This window comes from Myotis daubentonii, chromosome 10 (genome assembly GCF_963259705.1).
Source record: "Myotis daubentonii chromosome 10, mMyoDau2.1, whole genome shotgun sequence".
Classification (NCBI taxonomy): domain Eukaryota; kingdom Metazoa; phylum Chordata; class Mammalia; order Chiroptera; family Vespertilionidae; genus Myotis; species Myotis daubentonii.
Genome location: NC_081849.1, coordinates 31,024,661 through 31,049,724, shown reverse-complemented (window position 1 = coordinate 31,049,724; position 25,064 = coordinate 31,024,661). Strand labels below are relative to the sequence as shown.

General features: G+C 45.9%; 2 protein-coding genes and 1 pseudogene across 10 annotated transcripts in view; all 3 read left to right on the top strand.

Annotated features, from left to right (window-relative positions):
* Positions 1-7,110, top strand: part of ATP6V0A4 (ATPase H+ transporting V0 subunit a4) — a 64,131-nt gene extending 57,021 nt beyond the window's left edge. For all 8 annotated transcript variants that reach the window (XM_059711908.1, XM_059711910.1, XM_059711911.1 and 5 more), the window contains 4 exons: positions 1,214-1,324; positions 5,223-5,340; positions 5,483-5,654; positions 6,682-7,110. In XM_059711908.1, coding sequence (XP_059567891.1) covers positions 1,214-1,324; positions 5,223-5,340; positions 5,483-5,654; positions 6,682-6,775 — 495 coding nt within the window. In that variant the 3' untranslated portion in view covers positions 6,776-7,110. The remainder of the gene's footprint in view (positions 1-1,213; positions 1,325-5,222; positions 5,341-5,482; positions 5,655-6,681) is intronic.
* A 140-nt stretch (positions 7,111-7,250) lies between these two features.
* On the top strand, positions 7,251-9,575 carry LOC132242810 (elongation factor 1-alpha 1-like; annotated as a pseudogene).
* An 8,899-nt stretch (positions 9,576-18,474) lies between these two features.
* The window catches only part of SVOPL (SVOP like), a 55,533-nt gene continuing 48,943 nt past the window's right edge, over positions 18,475-25,064 (top strand). The window contains exons 1-4 of one of the 2 annotated variants that reach the window (XM_059711907.1): positions 18,475-18,571; positions 18,746-18,837; positions 20,262-20,360; positions 23,642-23,713. In XM_059711907.1, the coding sequence (XP_059567890.1) occupies positions 18,490-18,571; positions 18,746-18,837; positions 20,262-20,360; positions 23,642-23,713 (345 nt within the window). In that variant the 5' untranslated portion in view covers positions 18,475-18,489. The remainder of the gene's footprint in view (positions 18,572-18,745; positions 18,838-20,261; positions 20,361-23,641; positions 23,714-25,064) is intronic. The other variant, XM_059711906.1, reaches the window with a different exon arrangement.

Genomic DNA, 25,064 nt, shown 5'->3' with positions numbered 1-25,064 from the left:
ACTACACCTTGATCCCTCCCCCCACCCCCTTGGATTTTTTTCCTTAGCTATTTTTTTTTTAATTTTTAAAAAAATATATTTTATTGATTTTTTTTTACAGAGAGGAAGGGAGAGGGAAAGAGAGTTAGAAACATCGATGAGAGAGAAACATCAATCAGCTGCCTCCTGCACACCCCCCACTGGGGATGTGCCCGAAACCAAGGTACATGCATGCCCTTGACTGGAATCGAACCATAAACCTTTTAGTCTGCAGGCTGACGCTCTATCCATTGAGCCAAACCGGTTAGGGCTTAGCTATTTTTATAAAGTGATGTTTTTATTTAGAAAAGTATATTTGTGTTGGAAAAGTGATTGTCTTAGTCTGTTTGGGCTGCTATAACAAAGTACCACAGGCTGGGTGGTGTATAAACAGCAGAAATTCACTGCTTACAGTCCTGGAGGCTGGGAAGCCCAAGATCCAGGCTCCAGCACATTCACCTTCTGGGTAGGGCCCCTTCCTGGTTCACGGTGAGAAGGCACCTTCTCATTATGTCCTCACAGAGGAAGGGGGTGGAGATGCTCTCTGGGGTGTCTTTTATAAGGGCACGAATCCCATTCCTGAGGGCTCCACCCTCATGTCCTGGTCACCTTCCAAAGGCCCCACCCTCTAAAGCTATCATCTTTGGAGGTTAGGATTTCAACAGGAATTTTGGAGGGAGACACAAACTTTCAGATCATAGCAGTCATTAATTCCTAATTTTTCCCATAAAAATCTGGATGTGTCGGTCACAAGGCTAAGTATGTCAAAGGTGTCACTGATGGTTTTATGACGGTGTGTATATATGTATAAATAGAAAGGCACTCTGGTGTGTGTGTTGGTTTACTGTAAAGACTGACCCACTTGGCACCTTCTGGCGCCATGGAGAAAAGCACATGCTCTGGAATCCCCACCTGGGTTTGAATCCTGGCTCTGCTGCTAACCAGCCTTAGCAGCTGGGGTCCTGGGCACATTTGTTAACCTTTCTGAGCTGTAGTTTACCTCTCTGTGAAAGGGGCGGTGATTCTGCTCATGTAAAAAGATTGTCGTGAAGGCTAAATGAGATAACGTAGAGAGAGTTTAGAACAGTGGCTGGGACGTAGCTAATGTTTCACGAGAGCCTATATTTTGTATGGAATTGTTGTGATTCTAATTCTAAGGATGAATTGAGCACTTCATTTCCTTGCTTGCTGACAGCTGCAGGCATCCATGATTCAAGAACACACCGCTGAAGACATTGAAGGTGACAACTCGAACCCTCCCAGGAGAGCAGATGCCCACAGGGCCCAAGAGGACTACGAAGAAGAGGTATTTGGGACTCAACACCCTACAAAGACTGCCCAGTTTGTACAGATTCTAGAAGCGGACCTGGTCAGGGGCGGTGGTCAAGTACTGAAGAGCCGTTTGGGCGTGGGCACCAGCCCATCAGAATGAACTTGGGCAGTAGAGCTGGTTGGGTCAAGAGGACCCTGCTGTGGCAGCCCTGTAATTGCTGAGTCACAGGAAGCTGGGGAGGTCCTAGGGCAGGGAATGCCTACAGGATCAGAACAACTGCTACTTACCCACCCATCTAGGAGTATTGTCATCTGTAGCCCAGGTGCTGCTGCATCTGTGAGCATGAGGTGAACGTCAGCCTTCAGATCTAGTGACATCGGAGGCCATCAGTGGTACGAAGGCCTCCTTGGCTCATCACTGGGCCCTGAAAGTCAGCTTTCTCATCAGGGCCCCTCAAGCCGTGAGAGCAGAGCCCAAATGTAGCCCTAGATATTGAAGCAAAAAGTGGATCCTTTTTCCCCAGTCCCCTCCTGGACCCAAGTGTGCACAGCCTCCATCACCTCCTGCCTCAACCCTGCTCTGTCACAACCTCCTTCATTAACCTTCGTAATACTATCTGCTCTCCTGTGAATTCAGGAATTGTTTTGTTTCCTCCTCCCTCCCTGCTCTTTTCTGTCTGAGGGCAGCCACTCCCCACCCCAGGAATGTGCCACATTTTCCCAGACTCTGCTTTTATGCCAGGACTGGAGTGACCCACAGTCCTGAACTGGCTGGGGGTTATCACTGGAGCTCTATTCTTATTCTGCAGTGGGGACAGGGTCCTGTGAGGCCTGATGGATGCTAAGAGTAGCTCCATTTCTAATGTTAATTACTGAAAAAATAATCATTTGAATGAATGGATGGTCAATTAGACCTAATGAGGAAAAAAATCTGGATTTTGAACAACTGTTCCTACAAGATTCCAGGTAAGGAGAATAACCCATATTGGTGGCTTATTGATATTACTACGTTTGTTAGACTTGCTGGAATGTTTTAGAATCCAATCCACACAGCACCAGACTTACCAGGCCCAGCCTATCCAGTACAGCCTCCACAATCTCCTCATGCCCTTGACATGTATCCAGTCCCTGTTCACCGGCCACCACTGCCATGACCCGGCTGCCCTTTCCATTTGTAGGCTCCTCCCTTCCCCCATGGTCATGCTTGGGTCTCCCATTGCAAGGTGAATACAGGCTCGACTCCGCCTCCCCCTTGAAGTCCTCTCCCACTTCTCTCCTTGCCAAGAGTTAACCGAACTCAAGGGTAAGGACGCAGTGCCCAGACTGCCAAGTCTACCCAAGACTTCTGACACTAGCCACAAGTTTGGGGTTCCCCAGGACCACCCCCCCCTTCAGACCAGCCAGTTACAAGTTCAGGGTCCCCTCAGACTGCGTTGGGTTCAATCATTTATAAACCCACTCATAGAACTCAGGAAAGTGCAGTACTTAGTTTTGTTGTAGCAAAAGCGTACACATCAGAACCAGCCAGAGGAAGAGGCACCCAGGCGGAATCCACTGGGAGGGCTCCAAAGCACAGCTTCTGTGTTCTCAGGGACGCGTTATTCTCCCAGCACTGATATGTGGTAACAGGTGTGCAGGTGGCCAGCCCAGGAAGCTCACCTGAGCCTCACTGTCCGATGTTTTATTGGGGCCTCATTACGCAGGCATGGTTGACCTAGGGCAGTGATGGCGAACCTTTTGAGCTCAGTGTGTCAGCATTTTGAAAAACCCTAACTTAACTCTGGTGCCATGTCACATATAGAATTTTTTTGATATTTGCAGCCATAGTAAAACAAAGACTTATATTTTTGATATTTATTTTATATATTTAAATGCCATTTAACAAAGAAAAATCAACCAAAAAAATGAGTTCGCATGTCACCTCTGATACGCGTGTCATAGGTTCGCCATCACTGACCTAGGGCCACCCAGATGGTCTCCGTCGCCCTTCCTTTCCTGGAGATGGGGCTGCTGGCATGTGTCTCCAAGTCCAACTCTAACCACTTGGTTGGTCTTTCTGGTGTGTCCTACCCTCAAGTAAATGAACAGAAGTGGTCCCAAGAACTCACCAAAAATAACAAAAGCATTTCTTTCACTTGTGAAAGTACAAGGACTTAGAGCAGTGGTTCTCAACCTTCCTAATGCCGCGACCCTTTACTACAGTTCCTCATGTTGTGGTGACCCCCAACCATAAAATTATTTTTGTTGCTACTTCATAACTGTAATTTTGCTACTGTTATGAATCGTCATGTAAATATCTGATATGCAGGATATATTTTCATTGTTACAAATTGAACACAATTAAAACATAGTGATTAATCACAAAAACAATATGTAATTATATATGTGTTTTCCGATGGTCTTAGGCGACCCCTGTGAAAGGGTCATTCAACCCCCAAAGGGGTCGCGACCCACAGGTTGAGAACCTCTGACTTAGAGGTTGCCTTCTAGGGGCCAGGACGAAGCTGAACCTCTCTTTGGGTGAGGTTAATTCTTCACTACACAGCCTTCGTTTTCCTTGACTCTCTCTACCCACCCTGTCCATCTCTGCTCATCCCCACCCTTCAATTCCTCCTAGCGGCTCTCATTGCCAAATTGAGAGGCACTGATTTTTGTCTTTTCTCTATAGCAACTGACATGGTTGACTACACCCCCATTCCTTCCTGGATACCTCTCCATCCTTGACTGCAGCCATGTGGTTCCTCCTATCTCTGAACGAAGATGTTTCCCAAGGCTGAGTGAGAGCTCTTCTTCCTACGATCTTTTCCTTATTGATCTTCTCAGTCCTCCTCGCTCCCACAGTCACTCCTCCCACAGTGAGGTCCCAGGTGTCCATTTCCAGCCTAGACTTTTCTTCTGAGCGTGTTCTGCCTCTGCTATTGTGTGCTGAGAGATTCTACTTGTATGGGCAGCTGTCACCTGGGACGTGACTCATCTGACAATTAACTGCTCATCTCCTTTTCCAATTTATCCATTTTTGTCAATGCAACTCTTTTCACTACTCAGCCTCAAGAATCTCAGAGCCCTGTGTGACCCTGGGTAAGGGCCCCTTCTGGGTAAGGGGTCCTCTGTGTTCCCACAGTACCGCTGCATTCTCCATGAGGGCACTTCCCATACTGCTGTGTGGGATCTGTCTGTCGGCATATCCTCCCTATTAGACAGTGAGCTACTTGAGGGCAGAGAAGGCGCCAGTCACTCTGTGTCCCCCCAGCATCAGAGTGCATGGAGGAAACAGTGGGCTCTCATCGCTGTCTTCGCCCCGGTTCTTCTCCCCTCATACCCAGGATCACTAAGCTATTCCACAAACCGACTTTTTTGCTTATAGGCTGTCCCTTCACTGGTCCATTTTGCTTCCAGATTAATCTTCCCCCAAATATGTCTTTTGTTCCCCTGCCACGTTCTATTCAGATCCTTTTAATGGTTGCTCAGTGATTCCGGGGGATTTTCTCAGCTGTTCTTCATTGGTCTTTCCTGCAACTTCAACACCTGCACGCTCTAACTGGTCACCTACACAGGCTCCCAGCTCCAGCCAGATTGTTTTTCCCCAAAACTTGCCTCCGTGGTATTCCCACCCACCGCCTTACTAGAGTCCTTTTCTTTACCAGGAAGGGTCCTGTTTTCCTGTGACTTCCGGATGCTCCCATCCTTCATGGCCCAGCACAAATCTCATGAACCTTTTTCAGTAACTTCTGGGACGTGTTACTGCACACACACCACATCCTACCCTGTGCTGCTAATTCTCTTTTTACAAGCACAGTAATATTTATTTTCCTCTAGTTCACCTGGGAATATCTGAACAGCAAAGCCCATGTCCTATTCATGTATATATTATTTAAACTACTTTGTATGTGGAAAGTACTTAATGAAATAGAACAAAGAGTTTCCTCTTTCAGTTCAACTTTGGAGACATATTCGTGCATCAGGCCATCCACACGATCGAGTACTGCCTGGGCTGCATTTCAAACACAGCCTCTTACCTCCGGCTCTGGGCCCTCAGCCTGGCTCATGCAGGTGAGTGAGCCACCAGCAGGGGTGCAAAGCTCAGAGCATGCGCTTGTCCCGGTGCCTTCTCTGGGTTCTTTCCGGCTCTTCTTTCTTAAGAATAACTTGCATTTGCCACGTAAACCTGTGATGCTGCTCTTGCGTCTTGCAGAACTGTCCGAAGTGCTCTGGACCATGGTCATGAACATCGGCCTTCGCCTGCGAGGCTGGGGAGGACTCATCGGGGTCTTTATCATTTTTGCTGTGTTTGCCGTCCTGACAGTAGCCATCCTGCTGATCATGGAGGGGCTCTCTGCTTTCCTGCACGCCCTGCGGCTGCACTGGTGAGGACGACGGGGCTGTAGGACCTCTGTGGGCTCTTGGGTGGAAGTCGGGCTGTCAGGCCAGCTGGGTCCAAGTCCTGACCTGTTGTGTAACATTAGCAACTAACATACCCCTCTGGAACCTTAGTTTAGGCACCTGTTGGTGAACTATTCAATGATATCACATATTATGCATATATCATGGCCACCTTGTGATAAATGCTAGTTCTCATTTATTCCTTCTCCTTTACATTTCCACTTGTTTTATTACAATTGGCTCTAAAGTAAGGGATACCTGCAAATGTCGGTACGATGGGAGATCTGAAATAGGCTCACGGAAGGCCTGCTGAGTCTTGGACCTTTGGCCTTTGTTGCCGAGTGCAGGAGTTAACACCCATAGTTCAGCTTCCAAATTCTCAGAAAGTGGACATTGAAGGAGGGTGCCTGCAAGGGAGAAGGCCCCCTGGACATTCACAGATTTGTCCAGAATGTAGCTTGTCTTCAGCTTTCACCTCCCTCTCTACCTGCTGTTCATAAAAAATGTTTTTATGCTTCACTACTGAGTTGATAATCACAGCGTCCCCTGCCTCAGGTTATAACATCATTTCTGCCTGTATCATTAGGAAGCAAATTCTGCAACTTTATAAACATAAATGATCTTGCGTGATATCTGTTCTGTAAGTTATAGAAATATAAACCAAGGTTCTGATTGTTCTGCAGTTTAGGACCAGGATGAAAACTAAAAAGCACGTGTAACCTGCTAAGCGCTCTGCTCACTAGCTCATCAGACAGTGGTTCAAAGCGAGGGTGCTGGGGGTGGGATGGCTATGCTGGTCTGTGAGGCCACCAGCAGAGGCCTTGGAGGGGTGCGGGGAAGGTGTAAGAGAGAAGGTTATAAAAGCCTCAGAGGATCCCTGTGGCAACACCAGCCTGGGTTCCTGCCCCCCACGCCTTCCTGACTCTGCGCTTGGTTTGATAAATGCTTCCTAGATCTAGCTACCCCCTAGAGGTGGGTGTTTAACCCCCCTTTTCTTGCCCCCAACAACAGGGTGGAGTTCCAGAACAAGTTTTACGTCGGGGCTGGGTACAAGTTTTCCCCATTCTCCTTTAAAAACATCCTGGATGGGACAATCGAGGAGTAGCTGCAGGTCCCGTGGCTGATGGCTGACACCACCTTCTGTATAAGTCTTGTTTTTGACATCAACTGTGCAAGGCTGCCAATGGAATGATTGTTCTCAGCCAACCAGAGGCAGGAAGCCATGTATTATTTAGCTACAAGTCCTGGGATTTGATACGACTTCACCATGTTATAGAGGAACTGCGTCGCAAGTCATTTCAACCTCCTGTAAGGTCTTAATTGTCAAATACTAAAATGATACAGAAATTGGGGAGGGGTTGCTAAATTAATGTTTTCTTGTCATATTGTAAGTATCATATTTAAGAAAATAAACTTCTGGGCCATACACTTTTTCCGTAAGATGTCTTTATTCAAAATTATTTCATAAAATTTAGTGTCGATAATTTCAGGGCAAAGTTAAACAATAGAGTTATACAAACTACTCCAAAAGAAGGATTATTATTTGATTCCTTCATTTCCTGCTTCCTCAAACACCTTTTATCGTCGTCTGAGGCTAAGCTGCACAAGATCAGGAACTTTCTCATAGATTTTTCTCTCTGGGTGAGGAAGAACAGCTAATGTTCTGTGTTCGATGAAGGGCTGGCCCCTGTGTGGCTCTCTGCTTTGTTAAACCCCACATGACATCATCAGCAACTTTGTTTGCTCTGAGAGCACATTATGCTGGAGTAACTGGAGAAAGTGATTTGTAGGCTTGGACAAATTCAAGGGCCAGGTGTAGAATAAGATTGTTCCAAATAGACACATGGACTAATAGAACAGAAGTGACAAGGAGCCAAAAACATGCAATGGAGAAAGGAAATCATCTGGGAAAACTGGAAAGCCACATATAAAAGAATGGACCTAGATTGCTGACACCATACACAAAAATTAACTCAACATGAATTAAAGGCTTAAATATAAGAACTGATACAATGGAATGCATAGAACATATAGGTACTAAACGTATGGATCTTGGTCTTAGAGGGTTTTTGTGAACTTGACCCCAAAGGCCAGAGAAGTAAAAGCAAAAATATATGAATGGGGTTCCATCAAACTAAAAAGCTTCTGCACAGCAAAAGAAACCATCAACAAAACAAAAAGGCAACCAACCAAATAGGAAACAATATTTGTAATGATATCTCCAATAAGGGACTAAAATGTATTAAAAAAAAAATGCATACAGCTTTTTCATAACAGGTTTGCCGCCAAAACACAGGTGTTGTGAAAACCACCATTAACTCAAACCCAAGATGGGAAAGGGAAAGACTCACATCAACATCATCGTCATTGGACATGTAGATTCTGGCAAGTCTACCACTACTGGCCATCTGATCTACAAATGTGGTGGCATCAACAAAAGAGCCATCGAGAAATTTGAGAAGGAGGCTGCTGAGAGGGGAAGGGCTCTTTCAATTATACCTGGGTCTTGGATAAACTGCAAGCTGAATGGGAACAAGATATCACCATTGAGATCTCTCTGTGGAAATTTGAGACCAGCAAGTATTATGTGACCATCATTGATGCCCCAGGGCACAGAGACTTCATCAAAAACATGATTACAGGCACATCTCAGGCTGACCGTGCAACCTGATTGTGCTGCTGATGTTGGTGAATTTGAAGCAGGCATCTCCAAGAATGGACAGACCCGGGAGTGCCCTTCTGGCCTACATACTGGGTGTGAAACAGCTGATTGTTGGCGTTAACAAAATGGATTCCACTGAGCCACCCTACGGCCAGAAAAAATACGGAGAAATTGTTAAAGAAGTCAGCACCTACATTAAGAAAATTGGCTACAACCCTGACACAGTAGCATTTGTGCCAATATCTGGTTGGAATGGTGCCAACATGCTGGAGCCAAGTGCTAACATGCCTTGGTTCAAGGGATGGAAGGTCACCCGTAAGGATGGCAATGCCAGAGGAACCACACTGCTTGAAGCTCTGGATTGCATCCTGCCACCAACTCGTCCAACTGACAAGCCCCTGCGTCTGTCCCTCCAGGATGTCTACAGAATTGGTGGTATGGGTCCTGTCCCTGTGGGCCGAGTGGGGACTGGTGTTCTCACGCTTGGCATGGTGGTCACCGTTGCTCCAGTCAACGCTACACTGAAGTGAAGCCTGTTGAAATGCACCATGAAGCTTTGAGTGAAGCCCTTCCTGGGGACAACGTGGGCGTCAATGTCAAGAACGTGTCTGTCAAAGATGTTCACCGCGGCCATGTGGCTGGTGACAGCAAAAATGACCCACCAGGGGGAGCAGCTGGCTTCACAGCTCAGGTGATCATCCTGAGCCACCCAGGCCAGATCAGTGCTGGCTATGCACCTGTGCTGGATGGTCACACAGCTCACATCGCTTGCAAATTTGCTGAGCTGAGGGAGAAGATGGGTCGTCGTTCTGGGAAAAAGCTGCAAGATGGCCCTAAGTTTTGAAATCTGGTGAGGCTGCCATTGTTGACATGACTCCTGGCAAGCCCATGTGTGTTGAGAGCTTCTCTGACTACCCTCCTCTGGGCCGTTCCGCTGTTTGTGACATGAGACAGACAGTTGCTGTGGGTGTCATCAAAGCAGTGGACGAAAAGGCAGCTGGAGCTGGCAAAGTCACCAGGTCTGACCAGAAAGCTCAGAAGCTAAGTGAATATTATCTCCAACAATTGCCACCCCAGTCTCAATCAGTGGTGGAAGAGCGGTCTCAGAACTGTGTGTCTCAATTGGCCATTTAAGTTTAATAGTAAAAGACTGGTTAATGATTACAATGCATCGTAAAACCTTCAGAAGGAAAGGAGAATGTTTTGTGGACCATTTGGTTCTTTTGTGTGTGTGGCAGTTTTTAAGTTATTAGCTTCTTAAATTAGTACTTTTTAATGGAAACAACATGACCAAAAGTCTGTCACAGAGTTTTGAGACCCATTAAAATAACAAAGTTTAATGAGAAAAAAACAAAAAAACACACAAACAAATGCATACAGCTCAACAAAAACAAACAATCGAATTTAAAAAAGGGCAGAGGACCTGAATAGACACTTTCCACAAGAAGACATATAGATGGCCAACAGATAAATGAAAAGATGCTCAACTTCACTAGTTACAAGGGAAATGCAAATCAAAACCACAATGAGCTCATACCTGTTAGAGGGGCTATCATCAAGAAGACGAGAAATATGTTGGAGAGAATGTAGAGAAAAAGGAACCCTTGTCCACTGCTAAGGGGAATGTAAGTTGATGCAGCCTCTATGGAACACACTATGGAGGTTCCTCAAAAAATTAAGAATAGAGCTATCACATGGCCCAGCAATCCCTCACCTGGGTATCTACCCCCAAAATTTGAAAACATTTATTCCCAAAGATGTATGCACCCCTGTGTTCACTGCAGCATTATCCACAGTGGCCAAGACATGGAAGCAACTAAAGTGCCCTTCCATGGATGATCGGATAAAGATGTGGCACATATGTGCAATGAAATACTACTGAGCCGTGAAAAATGATGAAATACTGCCATTGTGGCAGCATGAATGGGTCTTGAGAGTACCGTGCTAAGTGAAATAAGTCAGATGGAAAAGGACAAGAACCACATGATTTCACTCATGTGGGATATAAAACAGCAATGAATGAACAAACTTATGGGAACAGACAACAGTATGGTGGTTACCAGGGGGGCAGGGGGTAGAAGTGGGGAAGGATGGAGAGGGTAAAGGGGGAAAGCATATGTAATGGATTGTAAATATACTTTGGGGCAGGGTGAGCATACATGCAATATACAGATGATATACTGAATTATGGAATTTTACATCTAAAAATGTTATTAACCAAGTTACCCTAATAAATTTAATTTTTAAAAAAGATTGTTTCATTAACTCTTTAGTCTGAATGACCTTTATCCAGGTTAATGATAATGTCTACGGTAACTATCCTGGTAGAGTGCAGTCTGTTTACAATTTACGAAGCACTTCCACTTAGTATCTAGATCTAAATAAGATTCCAGAAGACCTGACAAAATGTAAGAGTCCTTTGGACAGGTCTCTTTTTTCAACCCCACCTGCCCTTCCGTGTATTGGGTTGCCTGGTGCTTATGGAAGTGTCATTGCTCATACCCCAGGGGGCTTCTCTGTCACCTTCCATATCAAGGTCATGCATGACCCATCCAGCACAACTTAAGGCACAATTAGATGCTCAGCAAATATTCACTTAATGATTAAAACAGACGGAGCCCAAGAATGACAGTTGTAATCAAAAGATGTGTATCCTTGAGTTCCATCTCTGGTAGTTTATTGTGTGTGCCCTCAGGCAGGATGTGGAGTTGTTCCCCTTATGGCCAAAGTGGGGACAGTGATCTCCACCTCTGGGCTGTGAAGGGGGTTTAAGGCACTGGGCATGGACCAGGCATGCAGTCAGTAACCACCCCATGTCGTCAAGGTCACGGGACAGGTTCAAGGTCCTCAGCTCCTTATTGCCCTTCTCCACAGCCGTCTAAAACTATGCTCTGCTTAGAGGGGCCACCAACCAGCCTTTTGCCCTCGAATCCTAAACAATGATGGCTGCAAGTGAAGGTTTGAAAACGCAGGACTTCCCTCTGCACCTGGCCTAGACCCCCGCTCTTTCAGAAATGCCCCCAGCCTTCCTGAGAACAACATATTCTCAAGCCTGGCAGCCTCTTTCTATTTCCATAAGAGATGTAATTTCCCCTTTATAAAGGGATCAGGTGAAGGGCTGACTGAGAAGGGGGTGTGACCTGGATGTCACTCACTTGTCCAGGATGCAAGGCGGTTTCTTAAATAATCCCGTTCACAGAACTGAGCTGAACGGGAAGGAGAAGACCTGGGCGCCAGGTTTCTTGGGAAAGTAAGTCCAGAAGCCACCAGTGGTGCAACTTCTAGGTGGGATTTGGCTGCTGTGAAGGGGAAGCAAAGAAGGCCCAGACTGGAAAGAAATATACCGAGGTAAGAAACTCCAATGGGCAGCACGGATCTGGATTGATTTCTCCTGCTTTGGGGTGGTGGGAGGGTTGGACCACGAGTGCCTGGCTGAAGGCAAATGGGGTTTGAGACTTTCTTCTTATTGACATTGCAAAACAAAGTACATCACACACACAGACACACACAAGTTCAGTTTAAAAAATTCTACAGTGGCCCAATTATTTCTGCCTAAAATGGAGTAGAATAAAATGCCTGCTGGTCACCTAGAATTTGTTTTGATGAAGCTTGAGCTCCATCTAAGCCTTTGAGTTTCAGAGTAAATCCCCAATATGTAAGTTTTTAAAAAATATATATTTTAATTGATTTCAGAGAGGAAGGGAGAGGGAGAGAGGGATAAAAACACCAATGACGAGAATCACTGATTGGCTGCCACCTGCACACCCCCCACTGGGGATTGAGCCTGCAACCTGGGCACGTACCCTGACAAAGAATTGAACCGTGACCTCCTGGTTCATAGGTCGACACTCAACCACTGAGCCACACCAGCTGGGTGTCAGTTCTGTATTAGATTTTTTGAAGGTAGGCCATGGGTAATTTTCCCATTGTGGTTTTTTTTTTTTAAATATATTTTATTGATTTTTTAAAGAGAGGAAGGGAGAGAGATAGAGAGCCAGAAACATCGATGAGAGAGAAACATCGATCAGCTGCCTCCTGCACATCTCCCACTGGGGATGTGCCCGCAACCCAGGTACATGCCCTTGACCGGAATCGAACCTGGGACCTTTCAGTCCGCAAGCCGACGCTCTATCCACTGAGCCAAACCGGTTTCGGCCCATTGTGGTTTTTAAGGAACTGATGGTTAGGGCTGTGAAGCATCCTTCCCCATGTTATTCCCTATTTTCCTGGATTGGTCTGATCATCCATCCATCCATCCATCCATCCATCCATCCATCCATGCTCTTCCTAGGTTAGAAGGGATTTAGAATGACTTAGGGAGCCAAACAATAGAAGATACCAACTCAGTTTCCCCAACATTTTATTTCAAAATTGAGCTGATAAATTCTGTCTCTCAGGAACGTGCCCCATCTCCATCTGTCTGAAACATTTTATCTTCCTCTTTATGAAAACATCTCTTCATGAAACTTTTGGCTGGAACTTTAGAAAATGCTAAGCGAATACTTCCCATGCCTGCTAAGTCAGTGTTTGAGTGTCCTCTGAATGATCTGGAACATAAGCCCCTTTCCAATGCACAGATATAAATGCCCAAATCCTGACAATCCATCCACACCTCTGCACCCCCCACCAACATGCCCCCCCCCCCCGAAGGAATCCTGTTGTTGAAGACCCCACATAGCCTCATAGGCAGCAACAGAGCTTTCTCTGTGGCTGGTAACTTGTTTCTTCCATCCCTTGGCAGCCTCACCTGACATTGGGAACCCAAGGGCTGGGCATTAGAAAGATGGCTGTTACAACTGCTGACACTGAACACTGTCCGCGGCTGGGCAAGGGCCAGGTTTGCTCCTCAAGTAGAATTTGAGTGAGTCACACATCGCTGCCACCCCTTTTCTGCACCCCACCTCACCCCCACATCAAGGAGGCCATTCCAAACGGAGGTGGGGAAGGTTTTTCTTTCTCTAAAATACGCTAATTATACATGTAAAGCGATATGGAACAATAGAGGCATTTTTAATGTGAAGTCATCCGTTGTGTAGGAGTGCCTTCACAAGGAAGCTAGGCGACTGGTTTGGGCGAAGATCAGTGTTACATTGTGGTTGGAGTGGTTTCGAGGTCGTATTTTCCAATAGGCACATAGCACCTGGGAGGGTTTCTTAATACCCTCCCAGTTTACCCTTGAAATAAGAGCAACCTATTTCAGAAAACAAGTAACTGGTGGTTACTTTTAGGTGGTTTTTCATTTGAGCCCAAGGTGTTCTCATGTTCACAGAATATTAGCAATGAATGCCTTTGGAGCAATATACGTTTGCTAACTACGTAGATAAGAACTAATGCTGAGTGTATTTGATTTATAGTTATAGGGAAGTTTTAGAAGCTTAGTTGATACCTTCATTCAGAGATGAGAAATGATACGAACAGCCGTGAGTGCTTATGTTGCAGTGGGCACTGTGCCATATTATACAAACATCGTCTCATTTAGTCCTCATTTCAGACTTGAGGCAGTTTGTCAGTGAAGAATTGCACACAACTGACTGTCGGAGGGCAGTGTTTATAATTCATCACAGCCAGTTGGTCACAGCTTTCCTTGTTCCTCCCACAGCTTCACTTGACCAGCCTAAAAAAAATTTGCGCACAACTGCAAGTAAGTAATAGCGACCAGAAATAACAGGGTCTTAGACGAGAGAGAGCTTTCTTTTCTTTCCCACGTAGAACGTAGAAGCCGTCGGGAGGTAAGTAGACCAAGGCGTGGGAGAGCCCGCCTCGTCAGGTCCCAGGCTCTTTCTCACTACGCTCTGCCCCATTAGCCCGCGTTTCCACCTGTCCATCCTCACGTTCATATCAGGACCAGAGACACCTGCTGAGGCATCAGCCATCAGGTCTCCAGGGGCTGGAAAAAGGCAGGAGGAGGAGGGAGAGGAAGAGGGGGTTGAATAGGGCTTCCTCAGAAGTGCCGCCCCTCCAACAACCACCTGCAACTCAGTGGCCACCCATCCACCAGGTATAAGGAAGACTTGTTACTGGAAGGCAGCAGGCTGTTTCTCCCATAAGAAGCTGGGACTATTTTTATTTCCAGGCGAAGAAATGGAAAGAGAAATGGAACCAGTTTAATCTGTCTCACCGTGGCTGCTGCTTTCCTGCCTCCTCCCTCCCTCCTCCAATCCTTCTCTCCCTCTCTCCATCCCTCCCTCCTTCCTTTCTTCCCTTCCTCTTCCCCCGTCCTCCCTCTGTCTTTTCTGTGTTTGCTAATTTAGCAGTTATAAAATGATAACTAAAAGTTTTTGTTACTATAATTGTCAGTTACTACAGAAAGTGAACAGTCTTCCAGTTTTGTTTATAATTTATATATCCTCTTGTGAATTGCCTGTTCATATAATTTGGCCATTAATTTATTAGGATCTTAATTTTTTTGTAATTTATGGTTTATATCTACCACAAACATTTTTAAAAAAATATTTATTTATTTCAAAGAAGAAGTGAGAGGGAGAGAGAAATAGAAACATCAATGATGAGAATCATTGATTGGCTGCCTCCTACATGCCCCCTACTGGGGATCGAGCTCACAACCTGGGTATGTGCTCTGACCGGGAATCCAACTGTGATCTCCTGGTTCAACCACTGAACCACATTGGCTGGCTACTACAAACATTTACTGGAGAAAAGAATAAAAGAAAAAACAAATAAGAACCAAAAAAAGAAAAATATTAAAAAACAAAGAAAAACATGAGTGTACAGATGATGTGTGGTGGAAGTATGCACTGGAACCTGTATAATGTTGTTAACCAGTGTCAGACCAATAAATTCAATAAAAAATGAAACTGAAATAGAGAACAAACAAACAACAAAATCCTGTCATTCTCAGGAGCATTTGAGGTCTTGCTTCCCGGCCATTGCCAGTTTGTGCTCAAAGAAACTCATAAAAGTGCTTTCCAGGTTTGGATACTTCTTCCATAGACAACTATTAAAACTTTTAAAAGTTTGTTTGTGTATTGCCTAATATCATCTCTTAATATTTGTAGCAAACCTGGTTACTTTTGGAAGCTTCTCAGTATAAAATAAATGACTCTGTGATTTGGCCTCTGGGTGTGTGTGTGTGTGCGCGTGTGTGTGTATGTATATATATCTGAAATCACAACTGTAAATCTCCCTTTACGGGATCAGCTTTATTTTATTTTTATTGTTTTTTATGGGATCAGCTTTAATTAAGAAAACCTTAATGCCATTATCTTGGATGTCACGCCTTTGCCAGGCCGTCTGAGAGAAATCACTTCTCGTTGCTGATAAGAGAAGTAAGTAGGATATTTAGGACCCATGGGACCACCTAATCAGGTCAAAACACACCTCAAATTAAAGCTTGTTCTGCTCAATAGTCAGTGGCAGATTTCCTGCGTTTCTTGCCGCTTAATACAAAGAGCAAGGAGACTTACTGCACATTGTCTTATTACTCAAACGTCAGTCTTTATGAATGTTAAAATTGTAAAACCTGTTTACATTGCTATGAGAAGTCATAAAACTTGGCTGGTAGAAGAGTTATATGTTGAGTGAAGACTGAACTTACTGTTGAGCATTTAGTTGTCACTGAACTTAAGATGAACTTACTGGGATTAAAAAAGGTATTTTCCGCCGAAACCAGTTTGGCTCAGTGGATAGAGCGTCGGCCTGCGGACTGAAAGGTCCCAGGTTCGATTCCGGTCAAGGGCATGTACCTGGGTTGCGGGCATATCCCCAGTGGGAGATGTGCAGGAGGCAGCTGATCGATGTTTCTCTCTCATCGATGTTTCTAACTCTCTATCTCTCTCCCTTCCTCTCTGTAAAAAATCAATAAAATACATTTAAAAAAAAAAAAAAGTATTTTCCCACCCAACTCCATTGTTTCATTCTTTAACACTATAAATGGCAAGAGTCCCTTTTGGTTTTTAAGTCTGCTGCCATGATTTAAATGACTATTTTCAGAGAAAAAAAAGTATATAATTTGTATACAATAATATTCACCATTTATAGTGTATACTTTAATGATTTTTAGTACAGCCACAAGGTATCACCACTATTTAATCCTCACCGCATGGTCTTGTTTTCATATTTTGATTGCAGGAACCTGTGGTTCATCTTCCCATCTTTGGAAATATGCAGTCAGTCGATGTTTAATGTGTACTAAGGGCCTCTTTATAACCAAAGAGGCCCTCAGTCCACAGGATTTAAATGTTACAGATAAAGAGCACCCTCCAGGTGGGCTCTCCCGCCCTGAGGCACCTGCCCACGCCTTCTCCTTCCCCCCTCATCCCCCTCAGGCACATAACTCTAAACCAGTGGTTCTCAACCTTCTGGCCCTTTAAATACAGTTCCTCATGTTGTGACCCAACCATAAAATTATTTTCGTTGCTACCTCATAACTGTAAGGTTGCTACTGTTATGAATCGTAATGTAAATATCTGATATGCAGGATGGTCTTAGGCGACCCCTGTGAAAGGGTCGTTCGACTGCCAAAGGGGTCGCGACCCACAGGTTGAGCACCGCTGCTCTAAACTCTAAGGGACCCCCAGAGACTTGCAACCAGGGGAGCCATGAGCAAGCAGCAGCTTGTCCCAGGCTCACCCCCTGCACCTGCCCCTAGGCCCCTTTTCTCTGACTCCCCATGAGCCAGAGCAGCCCCTCCTGGGCTCTCTGTCCTCAGCCCTTCCTGTTGCACGGTTCCCGCTTTAATAAATGTACACTTCCCCCCACCCCTGCCAAGAAAAGCACACCCCTCCAAAGGGTGTTGGGACAAGGTCTGGACGGAAACAAAGGCAGTTTCTAGAACAGTCTGTCTTCATGTCTTTCGGGCTTCCAGATGGGCTGAGAGACCAATTATGTTTACTTTCCCCGCTCTGTGAAATAATAACTTTTCATGCTTTTCATGGTGTCTCTTGGGAAGGGGAGTTCCAGGACTTATTTCTGAGCATTATTGATCTATCTGTCACTGTGACAGCGTTTTAAGAAAACAAAGGATGTCTACCTTGCGGTATAGTTGCTTTTATGTGCGTCTGCGGGGCCCCCAGCTGGAAGAAAAACTCCTCAGGGCGCGGAGCATGTCAGACGCTCCCTGGTCCCCACAGGGGCCCACGCGACACATGCAGTGCTGGTTCTTGCCAACATTAAGGACTTGATGGGCTGCCTGCGTCCCGACTGCTTCTCACCAGGGGTCTGAAGAGTGATTGAAGAATCTCAGAACCTCCTTTTGTGAACGATTTATTTTGAAAAACTGTTACACTTCTTCAAAAGCAGGGGATGGTAAAATGAGCCTCCTATATGTGCTGGCTTCAAAATAATGATGCCAGTGTTATTACTCACAATATAATTACTGAGACCAGATCAGGAGTTCTGGGATCCCACTAGGGGTGTAGAGTTAAACGACTGTATCTTTTTTAAAATATATATATACTTTATTGATTTTTTACAGAGAGGAAAGGAGAGGGATAGAGACTTAGAAACATCGATGAGAGAGAAACATCGATCAGCTGCCTCCTGCGCACCCCTCACTGGGGATGTGCCGGCAACCAAGGTACATGCCCTTGACCGGAATCGAACCTGGGACCCTTCAGTCCGAAGGCCGATGCTCTATCCACTGAGCCAAACCAGTTAAGGCTAAACGACTGTATCTTAAAGTCATTTGGAAAATATTTTACTAACTCGCTCTTCAGCTTTCTTTGGTTTATTTTTCTTTTGGTTTGGGGATTACGAATCCTTTTTCAGGATTAAATACAGAAAGGGGGAATGAAAAGAAGGGCTGCATGGCTTTCTGTCAGTAACAAGTAAGAATAGTAGACAAGGACGCGCACTGTGACATACGGTTACACTGTGTAGACAGGACCCATGGGTGGGAAGACCTGGCATGGAGATTGCTTCTCTGTAGTGCAGCCCCCTCCACTCCCACTCAGAGGCTGCTGGTCAGATTGTCCAGAGCTCACCGGGCCCCACGCCGGGCGGATGGCTAGCCACTGGGGCCCCGTGATCTCATGTGGCCATTTAACCTCTCTGTGTTTCAGATGCATTAATATGTAAGACCCACTTCACAGATTTTCTGTGAAGATGGAAGAAAAATATGTACTCAGCTACAGCTCTTTCCGTGTCCCCTCTCCTGGTTCCATCAGGGAAGCCGCGTGGGAAATTGGAACCATTAGAAGATGCCAACCAAGCGGGCGGAGCCGGTCACTGTCCTCAGCCTTCGGAGGCTGAGCCTGGGAGCCCCAGAGACACAGCAGAAAGGTCAGGTGATCCAGAAGTCTCTGACCTCAAGCTGCTGCTTAATCCCCCCCCCCACCGGATTTACTAGTTTTTATAACAGGAATTGGTTTCCCAACATCCTCTGGGGTGAGCAATAGTCCACACACATTTCCTACCCACACAGGCTGTTCTTTCCACTTCGCTTTTCCTCGTTAGAGCCCAAGACTTTCACCGTGGAAGATGCCGTGGAGACCATCGGGTTCGGGCGCTTCCACATTGCCCTGTTCCTCATCATGGGCAGCACTGGGGTGAGTGCGACTCGGAGACAGTTTGAGTCTCCTGAGCCATTTCCTTGTGGGACACATAGAGTCTTGCACTGACCTCAGTGCAGGGATGTCCACTTGGGCGGATGTGAGGGCGGCAGGGAGTTTGTGAGGCGAACATGTCCCCAACAATTCATTTCCCCCTGATCCCCACTTGATACCCTTTTCCCTTTTTTTTTTTTTTTAAAAAATATATTTTTAATTGATTTTTTACAGAGAGGAAGGGAAGGAGATAGTTAGAAACATCGATGAGAGAGAAACATCGATCAGCCGCCTCCTGCACATCCCCCACTGGGGATATGCCCGCAACCCAGGCACACGCCCCTGACCGGAATCTAACCTGGGACCCTTCAGTCCGCAGGCCGACGCTCTATCCACTGAGACAAACCGGCTTTGGCCCCTTTTCCCTTTTAATGATGTCATTTTCATCCCTTCCTCCAGGTACAAAACCTCAGAACTATCTGTGACTTTCTTCTTCATTATTCTGAGCTGGACTTCTTTCCTCTATTTCTATTTATTCTATCAATTCTTTTCTAGCATCCACTTCATTTCCCTGGGAAATACACTCACCCCGTAATGGATAGCAAGATATGGACAGAGGATGATAATTAACCTTCCTGTTGAAAGGAGTGTTTAGGCCCTGGCCGGTGTGCTCAGTGGTTAGAGTGTGGACCCACACACGGAAGGATCTCGGGTTTGATTCCTGGTCAAGGACATGTACCTGGGTTGCAAGTTCATCCCTGGCCCCACTCAGGGTGTGTGTAGAAGGCAATCCATCAATGTTTCTCTCTCTCTCTCTCTCTCTCTCTCTCTCTCTCTCTCTCACTCCCTTCCTTCCACTGTCTCTAAAAATCAATTGGGAAAAGTATCCTCAGGTGAGGGTTAACAAAAAAAAAGAAAAAAGAAAAGAAAGGAATATTTAGCAGCACATCTTACACTGTTTGCTAAGTAGACATTCTTTCCTGATGGTGAACTCATATTGTTTGCACTTGTTCCTTTATTGTGTCTGGCTTTCATGACCTTGTCTCCCCATCCCAACTTCTTGAGAAAGGGACTATTTTAAAAATAGTCAGGAGGGGCATGTCCTGAGATCTCCAGGAGGATGAGTATAAAACAACAAAGCTAGGTCGAAGTGGATGGCGGGGTGAGCCACTAGCTACGTGACTGGCCTCCGCACAGCACCCTCAGATACAGTGCAGATGCACGCATCCCCAGCATCACAAGTAAATATGAGCGATAAATCCGGGGACATTTCAGAATGTTCAAGTAGTGCTAAGGGGGTACGCAATAGGTGCTCCCTAAATGGGGGAGGGGAGGGAAGAGGACTAAAGGGTGGTGGAAGGCAGGCGTGGGGAGAAGTGGTGACAGGCTGGCACTCAGACACAGCATTTTTCCTCCTTTTTCTTAAGATTGCTGAGGCCATGGAGATCATGTTAATAGCGGTTGTGTCTCCCGTCATCCGCTGTGAATGGCAGCTGGAGAATTGGCAGGTGGCGTTAGTGACCACGGTGAGTGACCTGCTTCCTGAGCTGCAAATGAGCCAACTGGAGACCAGGGCTTCCACGCCCCTTCCCCATCCCACAGGGCGAGACTCAAAGGGTACCCCACCCCTAGTCTGTTGGCTTTCAAACCTGATCTGTTTCCAGGCACCAACCAGCATTTGAGGCCTTTCCCGTTTTTCCCCACCCTGGAGAGCATAACTTTGAATTGCTTAGTTTCCAGCTCCGAACAAAATCCCCAAAGAGGTAAATGCAAATCAGAGAAAGTAACTCTTAAGCCATGGCTTAGATTTGCTTTATTAGTTCAGGACACTAAGAGGCTACTTAGTGTGACCATAGAGACTTAACCAATCACCAAACTGAATTGTTTGTGTTATACACTCAACTTTTCTCAGCGACCATATGAATAGCTTTATGAGTCTCACACCAAATACTGCTGCAAAGAGGAGCTGAGCTTGCTGTGAAACAGTACACGTATTACGCTGGCAGTAGCTTCATCCATCTCATGTTTACCATATCTCTTGATTGTATCACATTCCCATAAGGTTAACTTAATCTTGTGTTGTTTGTACAGTAACAGGCTGTAATCTAGTGGCTCTCGGCCTTGGCTGCACATTAGAATCACCTGGGAATCTTTTTAAAAATCCTGATTTCTGGGCCTCATCCTCCGGAAATTCTGTTTCTTTGTTATGGGGTGGGGCCACAACATTAGTAACAAAGAAACAGAATTTCCAGAGGATGAGGCCCAGAAGTCAGGATTTTAAAAAGATTCCCAGGTGATTCTAATGTGCAGCCAAAGTCGAGAACCACTGCTGTAGAGGCTTGCAGCCTAGGAACAATAGGCTATACCCGTGGTCGGCAAACTGCGGCCCCTTGAGTGTGGCTCTTCCACAAAATACCACGTGCGGGCGCGCACGTACAGTGCGATTGAAACTTCGTGGCCACATGCAAGGGGCCAAAGAGCCGCATGTGGCTCGCGAGCCACAGTTTGCCGACCACTGGGCTATACCATAGAGCCCAGCTGTGGTAGGCATACCATCGGGATTTATGTGAGCGCACTCTATGATGTCAGCATGATGACGGAATCACCAGACAATGCATTTCTCGGAGTATACTCATCGCTAAGCGGTGCGTGGCTGTAGGAACTTAATTTCAGAGGAACCCAAATTTGGGATTCACCAGCTGATAGAATACATTTCTTAAATGGAGGGGCTGACGTTAGAACACGTGTGTATTTGGCAAGTCAGGCCATTAGAAGAAGAGAAAGGCAGAAAGGCTTGCCATCGACAACCACCATCTTTCAAAACGGAAGGGCACGCTATTTATTGCCAACAATCAGAAATAAAAGCATTCCAGGATAAAAGAGCCCTTTATATTGAATGAACCTAGATTTATGCAAAGTATACCCCCGTGTCCTGTTTGTACCATTTTGCAGAGGACTGGTTAGATCGCACTGGGGCGAAGCAGTGTCCCAGGCCCGGCACTTAGAAAACAGCCCCCGCCCCCATCTCTTCCCAGAAAGGACAGTGCACAGAGGAAATGCATGGCTTTTGTCATTCAAGAATAGATCCGATGTTGTTGTTTTCGATGGTTTCCTGTGGAAGAAAAGCATCCGAGTCTTCCTTAGGTGCCGGGAGCCGGTCCATCCTTGCTGTTTCAAGGGACCTGGCATATATGGCATACGGTTCTTAATATGTTTGCTCACCTTCTTGGCGCTGTGTTTTAACCAAGGTCACCTCTCCGAGAAAGGTTGAATCCCCAGGTAGGGATTTTCCCCTGAAGTTAGGGAGGGAATAAAACCCCTCAACTAAGTGCCAGGCGGGTAATTAATCACTTTAACTATGAACAATCATGCTTAAGCTACATAATCTTTACTCCCTGGAATGGAGATAAGAAACGCCCTAACCTTTGTAATAGAGATTGATAGGATTGGATCAACTGGTATAAATACAGATGTAACAAGACAGCAACACTCAGAACTCAGAACACAGAACTAAGGACACAGGGCTTGGAAGACAGAACCAAGAGAGACAGAGCCTAGGCACAGAACCTACACAGAACGTTCTCTAGAGACAGAAGAACTTCGCTGGCGAGAGCATGCCGGAGGATCCTGGACAGGGACTAGCCTCGGAGCTTGGAGGCAAAGCCTGGCGAGAGAGCATGGCAGGGGATCCTGGACAGAGGCTGGCCTCAGAGCCTGGAGATGGAGCCTAGCGAGAGAACATGGCAAAAGATCCTGGACTGAACCTGACTACAGAAATTGGCAAGAGAACCTGACTAGAACCTGGTGACTGAACCTGTCTGGAGTACCTGGACAGAACCTGGCTGGAGATCCTAAGCAGAACCTCTCTGGAGATCCAGACCAGAACTTGGCTGGAGATCTGGGCTAGAGATCCTGGCTAGGCTGCTGATCAACTGAACGCTGTCTCCGTGTCCTTCCTTCTTCTCCGACTCCGTCTACGCCTTTGGGAACCCCTGGACCCGCTGGGGTTGGACCCCGGCACTTAGGAAGAGTAAGGAAGAGAGAGAAAGAGAAAGCAATGCAAGCAGCAGAGAGACACAGATCTTCGTGGGAAAAGTGTTAAAAATGCCAGCTCCCACCTGTCCTTTGGTTACCCTGGAAGCAGCCAGCCAGCAATCTTACTAGAAGGCAAAGCAGTGAAGCTTGGAGCTGCCAAAGGCATAGACATCCATTTACAACCAGGCCAAGTTAAAACGCTGGTATTCTATCCAGGTTCTTGAGTTTTCTTTAGGGAAAGTCATTGTGAGAACAAGCAAGGAAAAGAGGTAGGTTTGTATTCGATTTGAAGAGTATTTCTAAATGAATGGTTGGTTTGGAGTTTGCTAAAAGTTTATGTTTATCTGTAATACATAAAGGAGACTGATTCTAGAAGTCTCAACTCTGTGTAGAATTGGAGCATGAATGGAGTTTTTTTAAAGTTATTAATATGGAAATTCACAATTACACATCTGAGCTGAGTAGGGCCGAGGAAATCATCTTGGATCGGAGGGAAAGCAGTTACCTGTTCTTCCCACCGATTTCCACCTGGTGGCAGTGTTCCCAGGTGTGAGATCTGCCAAGGAGAAGCATTAGCCTCAAAGCCCTGAACAGGTTCAACAGGAGCCAGGGGAGAGCTTCGTGAAAACCTGTTCTTCACTCTGCCCGCGCATAGTTCTAGTCTACTTGGAATTGAGGTGAATGCACGCTTAATGCATTGAATTAGCAGGTCAGCACAACTCTGCTTCGAGAATACTTTTTTCTCACCACCCCCCCGTCCCGCCCCCTCCAGATGGTGTTTTTTGGCTACATGGTCTTCAGCATCCTCTTTGGCCTCCTGGCTGACAGATATGGCCGCTGGAAGGTAGGTTGGCCTTGAAAGGTGATTTGCAGTTTCCTTCTGTGTGTTGTTTTGTGGCCAGGTCACCACTGCTTCTCTTTAGCGGACATTTCTCCATCAATACCCAAGAGAGAAAGTGCAGAAATGCCCTCCTCTGACATCACTTGCCTGAATTCCAGTCCTATCTTCTCGCTTGCTCATCTTTCCTGAGGCATCTGGCCCTGTACTAGGTCCCTATGGACCAGGTAGGGAGTTGGTGGATGTGCATAGGGAGAGCATGTTAGAATGTGGAATCTGCACAGAGAAGCATAGCAGCTTCACGTTAGTTAACTTTGAAACTGAACCACTTACTTAGGGTCACACACATACTGGATTAGACATCAAGACAAATCTATGTCTTCTGATTACAAACCCAGGTCTCTCTTCTTTTCTTGTCGGTTTTCTCATGGGGGATGCCTCTCAGAGCATAAACTCAAAGGGAGACGCCCCAAAGCAAAGCAGTAACAGGCTTGGCTGTATGCTTGGAAGTACACAAAACAAATATCATCAACTCTTACCATTTATATGAAAACACAAGTGTCTCGGGGGCTCTCTCTAAGGAGCACACCCGCGGCTTTCCGCACCCCCTGCCCCAGGCGCATTTTCCGTGCCTCTTTTTCTTTTGCCTCTGTAACTTGTTCCCTGAGCCCATGCAGCCCAGCTGGCTCACTTCTTCTACCTCTGTGACTTTCTAAATAAATTTTTTTTTGAAACACACAACAACAACAACAACAAAACCCTCCACCAATATCTCAAAAAAATGTAAAGAGCACAGAAAGGCATTTACAAAAGAAGTACAAATGGTTAAGAAACCTTGAAAAGCATTCAGTCACAGGAGTTATCAAAAGCAAAATTACGTAGTGTCAATGACAAGAAAAGTGAACCTCTACAAACCTGAGAAAGAATATTATGGGGGCCTTATTGAGGGCTATAGCCAAGAGCAAAGCTTCAAGAAGCCTGAAACTGCTCCACATTTGGAGAAGTGAGTGGCGCTCGTAGAGGCAGAAAAGTAGGCAACAGTACATCTGGCACCTCAGGAGTTCCAATTAGGGTGCGCACACCTCAGTGTTTGACAGTTTTACATCAAATGGAAGGAATGCATCAGAAAGATAAGGTTGGGTCTGGAAACCATTAAACTGCCTCGGGACTGTTTGAGATGCATCTTTATGTGGATACTGAAAGAACAATTTTCTGTAATCATTGGCCTTTAATTTTTGAAGTTCTGCAGAAGGTGTGGAGGCTGGCCCCCATGCTGTGTGCCTTCGCGAGGAATTTAAGGAGGCTCATTGTTCTCTCCTGGGTACTGATTTAGACAGTACATCGTAAGCACCCATCT